Source organism: Gorilla gorilla, chromosome 13 (assembly GCF_029281585.2).
Source record: "Gorilla gorilla gorilla isolate KB3781 chromosome 13, NHGRI_mGorGor1-v2.1_pri, whole genome shotgun sequence".
NCBI classification, from domain to species: domain Eukaryota; kingdom Metazoa; phylum Chordata; class Mammalia; order Primates; family Hominidae; genus Gorilla; species Gorilla gorilla.
This window is the reverse complement of record NC_073237.2, coordinates 131,089,935-131,103,153: the sequence shown is the minus strand read 5'-3', so window position 1 is coordinate 131,103,153 and position 13,219 is coordinate 131,089,935. Positions and strand designations below refer to the sequence as shown.

The following is a 13,219-nucleotide window of genomic DNA, read 5'->3' as shown; positions in this document are numbered from 1 at the left end:
GCTGAGCGGTGAGCAGGGATGGCTTCCTGAACAAGGCTGGCCGGAGCTGGACCCAGGGGGGTGGGCAGCTCTCAGCTCCTGGAACCAGCACCCCTTTCACTGGGAGGGCGCTGGGGAGGCCGGTGGGCTCCAGGTCCCTCCTCTGACTCCACGGATGGCAGACCCTGGAGGAGTTGGTTCCTCTGCCAACCCCAACCTCAGTCCTCATGCTCCCTGACCCTGATGTGAGTTTGAGGAGGACCAGCTCCTAAACCAACGATATTCTCCAGTCAGGGCCCTTGGCTCCTCCACGGCAGCTGGGTTGGTCACGGTGTCACAAGGCACTGGCAGGGCCACCCACCAGTGACTCCCAAGCCAGGATCAGCCCAAAGGCAGGGACCGCGTGGTGAGGTGTGAACCAGCACCCCTCTGGTTCACACCATTGAGATCCCCAGGCTAGACCAGTGCCCAGCCCTGCAGGGACTCAGTACAAATCTGTATGCTGGATGGATAGAAGGAAGACGGAGCCGTGGAACACCACTGAGGCAGTGTCAGTCAGCATCTGGGTGCCCCGTGTGTCAACCGGTATCTGTGCCCTGTGGGTACCACCCTGTCCTACATCTGGGAGAGAAAACAGCTCCCAGTGCCATGCAATGTACTCTCCTTTGCATACGAACCCAGCCACACCTGTGGGCCCATCCGCAGGCAGCTCTGCGGAGGGGGAGCTTGGCCGTTGCCCCATCTCACGTGAATCTGTGGGGAGGGGTCTCCAGAGTGAGCTGGGGTGGCTGCAGCCCCCAGCACAGAGCTCCAGCCATGCCGGTCCTGGCTGGGTAAGAGCAGCGGCCACTTGCTGTTGCCTGTCTGGAGTTTTGGCCGGTCCTGGCTGGGCAAGAGCAGCGGCCACTTGCTGTTGCCTGTCTGGAGTTTTGGAGATGTGGCTGCCAGGCCGGGGATGCTGTGAAAGCTTTGTGCTCCAGAGGCCAGCCAAGTCCCCACCCCGCTCCGTTTCCTGCCACGGCCCTTGCCGTGGAGCAAGACCCGCCTCTTCTGGGCCCCCAAATCCCTGACCGTGGAAAGCAACGTGGCAGAGAATCTTACTGTGTGGCCCAATCTGATGCGTACTGCCCTCAGAGGTCACCCGGCCACACAGAACGATAACAACCTCCTCCCGCATTGCTGATCTGAATCCTTCTCCTCCAAAGGCTGGCCTCAGTGCTCCCATCTCCTCCCCAAGCAAGCATCCCCACCGGCTCGGCTCTTGCTCCCAAGAAGGCTGCCGCCGCCTGCCCCTGCGTCCTGCTGCCTGACCTCACCTGTCCTGCCCCTCCCCAGCTTTCCAGGGGTACTGAGCACCTGTAAGAACCTCCAGGTCCAAGGCCAAGACTTACTGTCCTGGGCCCTGGCCCGCCTTTCCTGAGCACTGCTGCAAAGCCACCAGGCACTGCACAAGACACTCCCCAAACGCCTCCCCGTGCAGTAACCTGGGAAGCATCCCTAGCCACTGCGCTCGGACATTACGAACCGCCTTCTCACACGACCAGACCCTGCCCTGCATCCACCCACCACAACACCCACAAGGTCCTCACCCTGCCCCGGACAGCAGGCAGGGCCCTGGCGTGAACACCCGCGAACACCCGCACGCAGCCCTTGTTTCTCCCACCCACAACCCAGCCGTCCAGGAATCAGTTCTTAGCCCTTCTGCACTCAAATCCACATTCATTCCAACAGCAGGAAGAGAAAACTCCCGCCCCGCGGGACACCAGGAGGCCGCAGTACTCGGAGCGCCCACCAGGTGTCAGAAGGAAATCGCGGCGGCCGGGGAGCAGCAGCTCTCCCTCCATCTCCTCCCGCGGCGAGGGACACCCGAGGACGCCTCTGAGCCTGTGAGCCAGGTGCAACCCAGACCAAGGAAGTTCCCAAACCCAGCAAGGGGGGCGGCCAATTCCACGTGGTGTGGCTGCCCGGGGGCGAGGAGTGGGAAAGGCCCCGGAGCCATCCGCTGTGGTTACTGCTGCTGCGGCCGTTTGCTGGACAACTGCAGGGTCCTGAGGCCACCATCTGGGCTGAGCACTGGCAGGCTCCCTGGGCCCCGAGGGGCCCCACTCTCCCCATAGCCACAGTCAGCCCCAGAAACATCTGAACGGGGCTGGTGTGAGGAGTGCCTGGGTGAGGGGGGATTTGAAGACACAAGTCTCTGGGTCACCTCCACAGGCAGGGACATCTCGGGTCACAGTGTGGAGAGGAGGCATGGGCAGCCCCACACCTTGTGTGATCTCAGGAAACACAGTCAACCTCTTACCCTTTCTCCAGGGTCCCCGACTTGGCCAGTGGGACCCATGGTTCCTGGAGGTCCGGGAAGACCCTAGAATTAAAAATAAAGTTGGGGCAGTTAGAAGATGGGGCCGCAGGGCAAGGTCCGAGTTCCAACTGGCCAACCAAGGCAGAGGTGGGGGTGGGATAGCGCCGGCTCCCAGGGGATCTGCAAAAGTGGAGAGCCCCCCTCTTTTCCATCCAGGAGACATAAGGGGTGTCACCAACTCCACCCCACCAAGAGCACCTTCTGCAAGTCACAGGATAAAGCCGGATACTCACCGCGGGGCCTTCTGGGCCAGGCGGGCCCTCGATGAGCATGCCCTGGGGAGACAGAGAGAGGGCGTCTGAGACCGCAGCCCATCCCTCCCGACACCCCAGATGCCAGTTGTGTGGACAGCCTTCAGCTGCATGCACAAGAGGCCCTGGCTCAGCTCCTGCTGTCCTGGGGAGTCACGAGCACAGACTGCAAAGGGGGCCTGTGGTGGGGCCTCAGTGGCTGTCCTCCCAGCACTCGCTGGCAGAAGAGCAACCCGGGCCAGCGGCCAGTGACAGACACAGCCTCCCTCAAGACCAGCGCCACGAGAAGCACCTGAAGACGCCGAGATGAGGAAAAGGAGCCGAGACCACCAGGCTCCCTGCATCACCCCAAAGGGGAGTGCCAGGCAGGTCCGCCAGGCCAAAGCCACTCGAGGGAGGAGGTGGATGCCAGGACAAGGGGACTCGGGTGGATTTAGGAAGGATGAGGGAAAAATAGGTGCCCCAGCTCCAGGCTGAACTTCTGTCCCCAGCCAGGACCACCGTCAGGCCCCAGGGCTGCAACCTCCAGACCCCGCCTCCCTCCAGGTAAGAGGTGCATCCTCCCATGCACGCAGCAGCCCAGAACCCATGGGAAACCCTGCCATGCCCACCTGCCCACTCAGCCCTCCTCCTCTGGCCCTCACCTCACCACAGGGCCCATCTGCCTCAAGCACACCCAGGCCTCACTCTAACCCCAGTGGGGACAGGGCCTCCTGGCTCTTGGGTCAGCCTGAGCCCTGGGAAAGGCAATGTGGACAGCTGTGAAGGCAGCAGTGGGAGCAGCTGCCTGCAGGATGGGGCTCCCTGCAGGATGGGGCTCCCTGCCCTGAGACCCCCACTTCCGACCCCTTCCCCAGGGCGGGATTCCTCTCTCCACTTCTGACCTGGCAACGCCAGGGTCAGGCACCCCCAATGCCCCAAGAGTCCTCCGTGTTCCATGACGACTTCAGGGCGACCGTTCCTCAAGGGACTTGCTCTGACAGATGGGAGCCAGGTGCTACTCAACAAGACAATGGAGAATGACCCCGAGGCAGCCAGAGATCTTTGAGGCAAGCTAGGACCTGGGGGACCACATTTTCAAAGAGGTACCTAGGAACTCAGCATTCCCTGCCCTGCACCCCTTCAAGTGTCTGCTCCCCACATTGTGACACAGCACCTGTCAGCCGCCCAGCCAAGGCTCCAGCAGGCCCAGGGGCAGCTCTGGCTCAGCTCTGGCTCAGCTCTGGAGGGTGTGGGTGTGGCCTCGGCGACACCCATGGGTACTGATTATCCTGCAGCTTCAGGGAAGGAAGGCAGGAACTGCGGCCACAGCGCCCTCCACCTACAGGTCAAAGGGTGGCATGGACAGCCTGGCGTCCCGCGCAGAAACCAGCCACAAGGGCAGAGGCTCTGCAGAGAGTTCCCTGGGATGACGCCTGGTGGATCTATGGAAGTGGAGGCACCATTGAGACCCCAGGACTGTAGCGTCACCAGCATACAGCGCCAGCCTGGGAGGGCAGCAAGGACGAGGCTCCAACTCCTGAGACCTGCTGTGCAAAGCTGTATGAGCAGTGCTGCCTGAGGCCCTGGGGCCGCCTCCATGCAGTGTGCCCAGGAGGTGGCACACCAAGTGAAAGATTATTCTAGGAAGGTTCGTCCTGTTGGGTTTTGAACTTCCTCGGGGCTGCTACCCCTTTCTTCATGCCTCTCTTTTGGAATGGGAACCTGTCCCTCTCCCCATCACCATGTAGTTTGGAAGCATGAGGCTTGTTTCATTCCCCAAGCTCACAGCTGGACAGGGATTTGCTTCAAGATAGATAATTTAAGCCTAAGTCTCATCAGTACCTGATTTGGGTGAGACTCTGGACTTTGAGCTTTTGAGTTGATGCGGGTACCGGATGGAGTGAATGTAAACTGTATGTGAGAAGGACATGAATTTGGGGGCTGGGACAGAATGTGCTAGGGTTTGAATGTGTCTCCCCAAAAGTCATGTGTTGGAAACTGAATCCTCAATGCAACCGTGTTGAGAGGTGGGATCTTCAGGAGGTGATTAGATCACCAGGCTCTGCCTTCCTGGATGGGTGAATGCAGCTATGATGGGAGCGGGCTCGTTAGGGTGGGAGTGGGCTCTTGATGACAGGATGGCAGCAGTCACCTTCTCTCCCGCTCCTTCTCACCATGCGATGCCTTCCGCTATGTGAGGACACAGCAAGAAGGCCCTCGCCAGATGTGGTCCCTCTATATGTGACTTCCTGACCTCCAGAACTGTGGGCCAATGAAGTCCTGTTCATTCTAAATCACCCTGACTGTGGTGTGCTGTAACAGCAGCTCACAATGGACTAAGACAGCTCACTTCTGACAAGTCAAAGGTTGTATCCAGCCAGGCCACAGGCTACAGGCCACCGGAGGCTGCTGCCAGAGGTGCTGGGTACCAGGCTGGTGAGGGGACTCCCGGCCAGGGGGCCGCAGATGTCCAGCCAGTTCACAGGCCACCGGAGGCTGTCACCAGAGGTGCTAGGTGCCAGGCTGGCAAGGGGACTCCCGGCTGGGGGGGCCGCAGATGTCCAGCCAGGCCACAGGCCACCAGAGGCTGTCACCAGAGGTGCTGGGTACCAGGCTGATGAGGGGACTCCCGGTTGGGGGGAACGCAGATCTCCCCACCCCTCCCATCCTGCCCCAGCTGGGGAGCTCTGCACTGTGTTTACACAGATGCACACTCAGAGAGACACCCATGTGTGTGCTGTACACAGAGAGCTCATCCAAGCAGCCTCCAAGATGCCAGCTTTCCAATTTCCTTCTCTGACAAAGGCAGCTGAGAAAGCCCAGGGCTGAGCTGGGATTAAGGGAGAAACCACTGGCCATCAAGGGGCCAGGGACAGCAGCTGCCTTCCCAGACACGCAAATTGCTTTTCTCAGGGAACTGGGGCAACGCGGGCGGGGACCTTGCAGGGAAGCCAACCCCAGATCATCCCAGGTCAGCGTCTGAAGGAAGCTGGGAACAGCTGGATGAATGCGCCTGAGGGTGGGGACGCCTGAATCTTCCCAGGCAAGCTGTGGCCCCGCTCCCGCCCCAGCCCACCCAACCACGGACGCCACTCTCAAAATTCACCCGGCGAAAGAGGAACGAGAGGAAAACGCCTCGATATAGTTAATGATATTGCACTGTAGATGTCATTTGCCAAAAGAGTAGACTTTAGGCACTCTTACCACAAAGAAGAAAGAGAGACAGCTATGGGGTGGTGGTGGGTGCAGGATCACTTCACTGTGTCTGTCTGTGCCTGGGTAAGTCTATCAAACATGCTGCACACCTTCAATGCACGCAATTGGTTTTTTTTGAGATGGAGTCTCACGCTGTCACCCACGCTGGAGTGCAGTGGCGCAATCTTGGCTCACTGCAACCTCCGCCTCCCGGGTTCAACTGATTCTCCTGCCTCAGCCTCCAGAGTAGCTGAGATTACAAGTGCCCACCACCACACCTGGTTAATTTTTTTGTAGTTTTAGTAAAGACGGGGTTTTGCCATGGTGGTCAGGATGGTCTCGAACTCCTGACTTCAGGTGATCCGCCTGCCTCAGCCTCCCAAAGTGCTGGGATTAACAGGTGTGAGCCACCGCGCCCGGCCGAATGCATACAATTTTAACAAAAGAAATAAAAGACCTCAGACCTGGCAGAACTCAAGACAATCTCAATGGAGGGTCCACCCATCTGGTAAACAGCACATATTTTAAAAACAAAAAACAGTGTCAAGTGGAGATGGTGATTTGGATGCCCCTAATGGATGTGGCCCAGGTAAAATCAGCCACTGAGTCTGGGGGCTTCCTGGCTGGAAGCACAGGGATAAGGATGAACCTGTCTCCTCTCGGTTCTGTGGATTCCTGTCCTTTTAGGGAGCCTCTGGTCTGGCTGACAATGAGAGGGAGCGGGACTGAGTGGGAAAGACCTGGGCACGCCCCTGGAACAGATGCATCTCCCAAGAGGGAGCTCAGGTGGGGCAGACAACAGACACCCCCTTCCACGGGCCGGGACGCCTGCAGGGCCCCAGGACCTGGCCATCTGTTTATGTGCAGCTTGAACCCAAGGATATCTGGCAATGTTCCAGGTTGAGAAATTCCAGCTGTTTATGTGATCTCTGCAGGGGGCCTGGCCAAAGGCCCCGGGACACTTGGAGCAGGCTGGGGCCCAGGGGAAGGAATCCTTCCTAACTGCATCCAGACGGCTGCTGCTTTTCCCAACAAAGGTGAACTGGACTTTCCAGAGCCATGATGTTCCTGTGGGGCCACCTCGACTCTCGGCCCTCTCCTTGGCCCACCCTTGCCCACTGCCGCCTTCCTGGGTGCCTGGCAGTGGAAAACTTGTGCCCACCCCACATTCCCAACCCCCTCCTGGAGCCCAGACACCACGTCTACACTCACAGAGCCAGCTTACTCGGGAACGTGAGCCAACACGAAGCTCATTCAAAGGTTTCAGTCCGGCCCTCCCAGAGCGGGGAGGGGAAACCGAACTGGGATCCTGGAGAGCCAGGGGCACCTGCCCACCCTGAGATCCCATTTTCCTCCCCGAACAAGGACCCCCTTTCACCGAAGCAATGGGGACAGCACAAAAGAAGCCCAAGGCCAACCTCAAGTCCACCTGGGGGCCAAGTCTGGGGAAATGCAGCCGGATGTCCCCCTCTCAATAACAAGTGTAGCTTGGGGCTGGGACCTTGGATGTAGCATCTGCTGTTGTTCACCTTCTGGAAAACACCCTTGGGCAGAGCAGAACAGGCCCGCAGCCCCCTGCTTCTGGGTGAGTCCGCCCAGGTGGACGGCAGTCACTCTTCCCCACAGCTGCTCTGGTCCCTGAGCCCAGGCCTGACTCTGAGGTTTTCCACATTGCTGAGCAGGGGGATCCTGGCCTCAGAGTCTCCTTTCATGCCTCTGCACCCGCTTGCCCTGCAGCCCATGACCCTTCTGCCTCAGACAAGCTCTGTCTTACCTGGACCCCCAGAGAGCACTATAAAGGGGGTCCGAGAAAAGGATGTGTCTGTAGGCACCGGCAGGTCCCACCCCTGGGCTGGGCCTGGAGCAAGGGCATAGAGCCCCACAAGAGCCATCCAGATGCTTCCATAGGCCAGGAAGGGGTGAAGCCCTGGACCCTGGGAATTCTACCCCAGAGATGGGACACATCCCATCTGCCCTGTCCACGGGCTTCAAACAGATTCCAGGGGTATAAAGGCCTGCTAAGTGCCATCCGTCAAGGTTCCAAGAGAATGTCCCCAGCTCTACAGTAGGGTGGCGGGTCACCATGACTGCACATTCCGGGAACTGCAAGGTCAGGGGGCTTCTGGGAGACCCAAGGTGTATCCTGAGCTCAGCCCTCAGGAACTGAGTCCTGGCAGCAGAACAAACAGCTGCCCCCAGCCTCGTGACTGGCCGTGGTGCAGGACGCGCACCTCCTCCTGTGGGCACTTGGACAACATGACAGGGTGGGCCTTGGTGCTGGCTCCTCCCTGCTCTCCGGTCGTGCCCACCACATGCAGCTGCAGGACTCCCTGCCCAGCTGATCACAGGGCATCCTGCCTGCCGGCGGCGGGGCGGGGCGTCAAGACCTTAGTGGCTCTGAGACCCCAGGGAGAACTGGAGGCCTCCCAGCCAGGCCATGGCCCCCTATGGGACAAGGACACCCCAGTATGGGGCAGGGCCCCCACCAAACGTGCCAACCCAGGAGGGGCATCTAGAACGTCCTCGCTACAGTCCCACACTTGAGGGCATTATCAACAGTCACTTTTTGGACTCACCCGTGATCTCATTACCTAACATAGTTGGGTTTTACTCAGCTGGAATTTCAGCACAGTGCTGTTTTATTTCATTCCCTTGATAAAGTTTCATAAACAGTATTCCATGTTTCAACAGCTTCTGTAAACTTACTCCAAACGGTTGCATAACAGACGCGGAGAGGTACGGCCACGTGTTCACTATTCCCTACCAATGCCGCGCGCATCTTTTACAGGGAATGGGCCATTTACATCCTCTCCTCCACCCCTCAAAGGGGACTCCACCTCCGCCTCGATAGCTCTGAGCTGCTCTTCATCCCAGGTGAAACTGACCGGCACTGAGATGCCCAGAGCTTGGGTGCAGGACCGGCTTTGATCAGCACCTATCCCGTCCCCTCCATCACAGTCCAGAACATCCCCTACCCAAGGGGATTCTTCACAAGTCCTGGGGACAAGTGGTGTGTGGACTCCACGAGACCAGGTGGTTCCTCGAAGTGACCCAGTGCGCGCAGGTGCAGGGGCCCACGGACCTGTTCACACCCTACACATCCCGCTGTGACCCCAAGCAGCGGACACCCCGGCGCAGGGAGGGAATGAGAAAATGTCCTCACCGGCTCGATAATCGCTGGTTCTCCCTTTTGGCCTTTCTCGCCCCGAGGTCCTCCAATCTGGGGGTGATAAAAGGCAGATGGAAAGAGAATCAGAGAGAAAAGTGAGAAAGAAAGTCCAGATTACACAAAATCTGCCTGATTTCACAAGGCCGAGGGCACTATCATAGCTGGGCATCTCCCCAGGCCCAGGAGGATGGCAGGAGCATGACAGAGGCCAGGCCCACGGGAGCCCATGTGACTACTAACAAAGAAACAGGCCCAGAAGAGAGTATGCTCCGATACACACGTTATTCAGAGCAAATTCGAGGCACCGAGGTCTCTTTAAAAATAAAGTTTTGGGAATAGGATGCAACACTTGAGCTGCCCATACAGCCCCACCCCTGAGGAGGCTCTTGGAAAGGAGCCCCCATGATGCCCCGCCAGCCCCCCAGCCCCACCCGGAACGGGGGCCTGCACCCTCTCACCCCTTCATAGATGGTATCCTGGTTCGCTGGCATTCCCGGCCCGATCTCAGATGGGGAGCTGGTGGGGTCGTAGTAGGGGTCGTAGTAGTTCTCGTCAAGGTTCCGGATCGTTTCCTCAGTGAACTCCCCCTCCAAGTCATCCGCACCTTCCCCTGGAGGCGGAGCTGGCTGCAGAGGGAGAGGAAGGCGCAGGGTTGCCTCGCAAATGCACCAGGCACTGCCTCTCCATCAGGCCCTGGGCGGGCACTGTGGCTATCCGGTCAACTGGGCAGAGATCCCAGATCCATCAGGCCCTGTGCTGGCACCATGGCTACCCGGTCAACTGGGCAGAGACCCCCCTCTGGGAGAGACCTCCTCTGAGGGCTCCAGGTCTGACAACTCGGAGCTGGCACACCATGGAGCTGGCACACCCGTGCACCCGCTCAGGCAGGGGCTCCACCCCACAGCCCCAGGGTCTTGCGATAATGCATCCCAGTGCGGTGCTGCAGACGCAGGGGTCTGGACCTGCTGGAACGAGGTGTCCTCTCTGGCAGTGGAGATTCTGCATCACACAGTGGCTGTGTTAAGCATCGGCCATGTGCTGCATGCTATGCAAGACTCCTCCTGAATCTGAAAACTTCACAGCCCCCAGAGACACGAACTGTCAGTGCCATGTTGGAAAGGAGAACCCCGAGGTCCAGAGACGCGGACTAACTTTCCAAGGTCTCGGGCAGAGCTTTCAGGCCTGTCTGCTGACAGTCAGCCCCCGTCCCAGCCAGGGCAGCCCCAGCTCCCGCTTCGCTGTATTTGTCTGGATCCTGGCTCCCAGCCCCATCCTGCCTGGCCACACCCAGGCCACAGGCAGGGACTCTGTCCACAAGCCACCCCCCTCCTCATCCAATTTCCACCTGGATCCTCAAAGACGGAAGGGCTGGGGTCATTCTACCCATTTTCCAGGCAAAAAATTGACAACATTGAGATGAACTCAGCAAACCAGGGATTCCAAACTTGTTCAGCAATGGCCTCCCCTGGGAAGTATTACGCCACCCAGCTGCAAAGGGCCCAGGGCCAGGGTGTGGTGGAACACAGGGGCCACCCGAGGACACCAAGGTGAGAACTGGAGTAAGAAGGGAGCTCAGCATTGTGGCCCCAGGCCTGGCCCTTGGCCCACTGCCCCAGACCAAACCAATGGGAAGGAAAGAAATTACGTTGGAGGAGTTGGAGGTGCCAGCGGTGCTGGTGGGAATTTCGGCCCCAGCGCCTGGGTCTGTGGGCTGGTCGGGGTTCTCCTCCCCCTCGCCATAGGTGAGGTCATCGTAAGGTGAGGGCGTGTAGTAGTCCTCACTGGGCACGTAGTCATAGTCCCCGATGCCGATGTCCTCTTCCTTCCCAGCCCCTTCACTGGTTTCAGGCATGGGAGCAGCTTCCGTGGGGGTCGGGGTCAGCTCCTGGGAGCCAAGGGCAGAGACAGCTGGAGTCAGGGAGGAGGCTGGCAGCGGTGCCAGGTCTGGGACTTGCCGCATGTCCGGGTGCAGGCATCTCAGTGACAATGCCTGGAGCCCAGGCCTGTCAAGAGGCCCAGAGACTGGGTGCAGGGGCCGCCCCCATCCATGGGGCTTGGGGGCAGAGCAAGTGGGAAGAAGGCAGCCCAGCTGCAAGCCCCCAGTCACTAAGCATGCTCAGAATGGACTCAAACCCACCCAGTTACACACCAGAAAAGGGCGAATCATATCTCAGTATTTAAAAAACAAAAGTAGCAAAACACTCCAGGCTCTCAGAGCAATGTGCGATGACCAGGTCACCTTTCCCTGGAAGGATACACACATGCTCACACACACAGGCTCATGCACACCCGTGCCTGCATGCACACACACTCAAACACACTCCCACACACATGCAGGCTCATGCACACCCGTGCCTGCATGCACACACACTCACACACACTCTCACATACACACAAGCTCATGCACAACCATGCCCACATGCACACACGCTCACACACTCACACACACACAGGCTCATGCACACCCGTGCCTGCATGCACACATGCTCGCACACATGCTCACACACACTCTCACACACACACACAGAGGCTCATGCACACCCGTGCCTGCATGCACACATGCTCACACACACTCTCACACATACAGGCTCATGCACACCCATGCCTGCATGCACACACGCTCACACACACTCTCACACACATGCAGGCTCATGCACACCCGTGCCTGCATGCACACATGCTCACACACACTCTCACACACACACAGGCTCATGCACACCCATGCCTGCATGCACACATGCTCACACACTCTCACACACACAGGCTCATGCACACCCATGCCTGCATGCACACATGCTCACACACACTCTCACACACATGCAGGCTCATGCACACCCGTGCCTGCATGCACACTCACACACACTCACACACACACAAGCTCATGCACACCCATGCCTGCATGCACACACACTCACACACACTCTCACACACACAGGCTCATGCACACCCGTGCCTGCAGGCACACATGCTCACACACACTCTCACACACACACAGGCTCATGCACACCCATGCCCGCATGCACACACGCTCACACACACTCTCACACACACGCAGGCTCATGCACACCCGTTCCTGCATGCCACATGCTCACACACACTCGTTCATGCACACACGCACACCACCCATGCTCACACCCCACCCTCTTTACCTCTGACAATGGCTCTGAGGCTGGACAGCCTCCTCCCCAGGAGGACACCCACCCATACACACTCCTGCACGGGGCCCAGGCCCTGCTAGGTGTGACCCTCCGGCTCTCACTGCCACTCACGCACCCTCACAACCCTCCCCAATTTCAGAGGTGAGGGGATGACAGCCCAGAGTGGGGAGGACCCGAGGCCAACCTCAGACTGCGTCACCACCCCGGGGGAGCCCCTGAGCTCTCCTCTCTCCTCTCCCACCACAGCTGCACCTACACTTAAGGAACCCCGAGAACCAAACTCATCCTGGGCCTGCTAGAGCCCTGTGCCTGGTACAGGGTGGGGACCGGGGCCAGGGCCCAGAGATGCTGGCAGATGCTCCCCTGTATACCTTGCATCTCCCAACGTCCTCCTCACGGCGGAAAGCCCGATACGCCCCATGACAGCAAAGCTCGGATGGCAACAGCCGGCTCCCTCACTGAGCTGCCCCTGCAACCTTCACCAGACAGCCCCCAACCCTCTACCCTGACACAACCTCTCCTGGCCTCGCCCTCCCCTGCACCATGGCCTCGAGGGGCCCAGCCCAACCCAGTCCCCCACTCAGCCCAGACCTCGGGGACCTCTGTGGTTTCTTTGGCAGCTTCCACGGGCTTCTTGCTGGGGGTGGGCTCCTTCCCTAGGTCTTCGGGGTCTTCGTAGTAGGGGTATTCGTAGTAATAGGTCTCACCCTCGCCGTCTCCTTCCGTATACTGAAAGCGAATTGCGGCCCCGTGAGGAAGCAGCAGAGCCCGCAGAGCGACCAGCCTGCTGTCCTTCCTTCCGCAACCTCCAGATCTGCATGCCACGACGCCCCGTCCAGCCCCAGGTGTGAACCTCCCTGTGGGTCCCCGGATGGGGTTCCTCCCTCTCCAGCTCCTTGGAAAGCTGACGCAGCCTCATCAGAAGCACAAGAGAGAAAGCAGGGGGAACACCAGGTCCCCTCGAGCAGTCAGAGAAAGATGAGCCCTCAAAGGTGAAGGCTTCTGGCCCTTTGGAACCCAGGCCAGAACAACCAACAGAATGGCAGTCTGTGCAGCCGTCACCATGTCACCAGCAGGCTGCCGGACCTTCAGCCCCAAGCCTCAAAGCCCAGGGACCCCACGG

At 59.3% G+C, this 13,219-nt stretch overlaps 1 protein-coding gene across 2 annotated transcripts in view; it reads right to left on the bottom strand.

The window, feature by feature from the left end:
* COL5A1 (collagen type V alpha 1 chain) overlaps nucleotides 1-13,219 on the bottom strand; it is a 207,906-nt gene that overhangs the window by 104,872 nt on the left and 89,815 nt on the right. For both annotated transcript variants that reach the window (XM_055350981.2, XM_055350982.2), the window contains exons 6-11: nucleotides 12,688-12,825; nucleotides 10,584-10,823; nucleotides 9,397-9,564; nucleotides 8,933-8,989; nucleotides 2,575-2,616; nucleotides 2,282-2,344 (exon numbers count right to left, since the gene is read on the bottom strand). In XM_055350981.2, coding sequence (XP_055206956.2) covers nucleotides 2,282-2,344; nucleotides 2,575-2,616; nucleotides 8,933-8,989; nucleotides 9,397-9,564; nucleotides 10,584-10,823; nucleotides 12,688-12,825 — 708 coding nt within the window. The remainder of the gene's footprint in view (nucleotides 1-2,281; nucleotides 2,345-2,574; nucleotides 2,617-8,932; nucleotides 8,990-9,396; nucleotides 9,565-10,583; nucleotides 10,824-12,687; nucleotides 12,826-13,219) is intronic.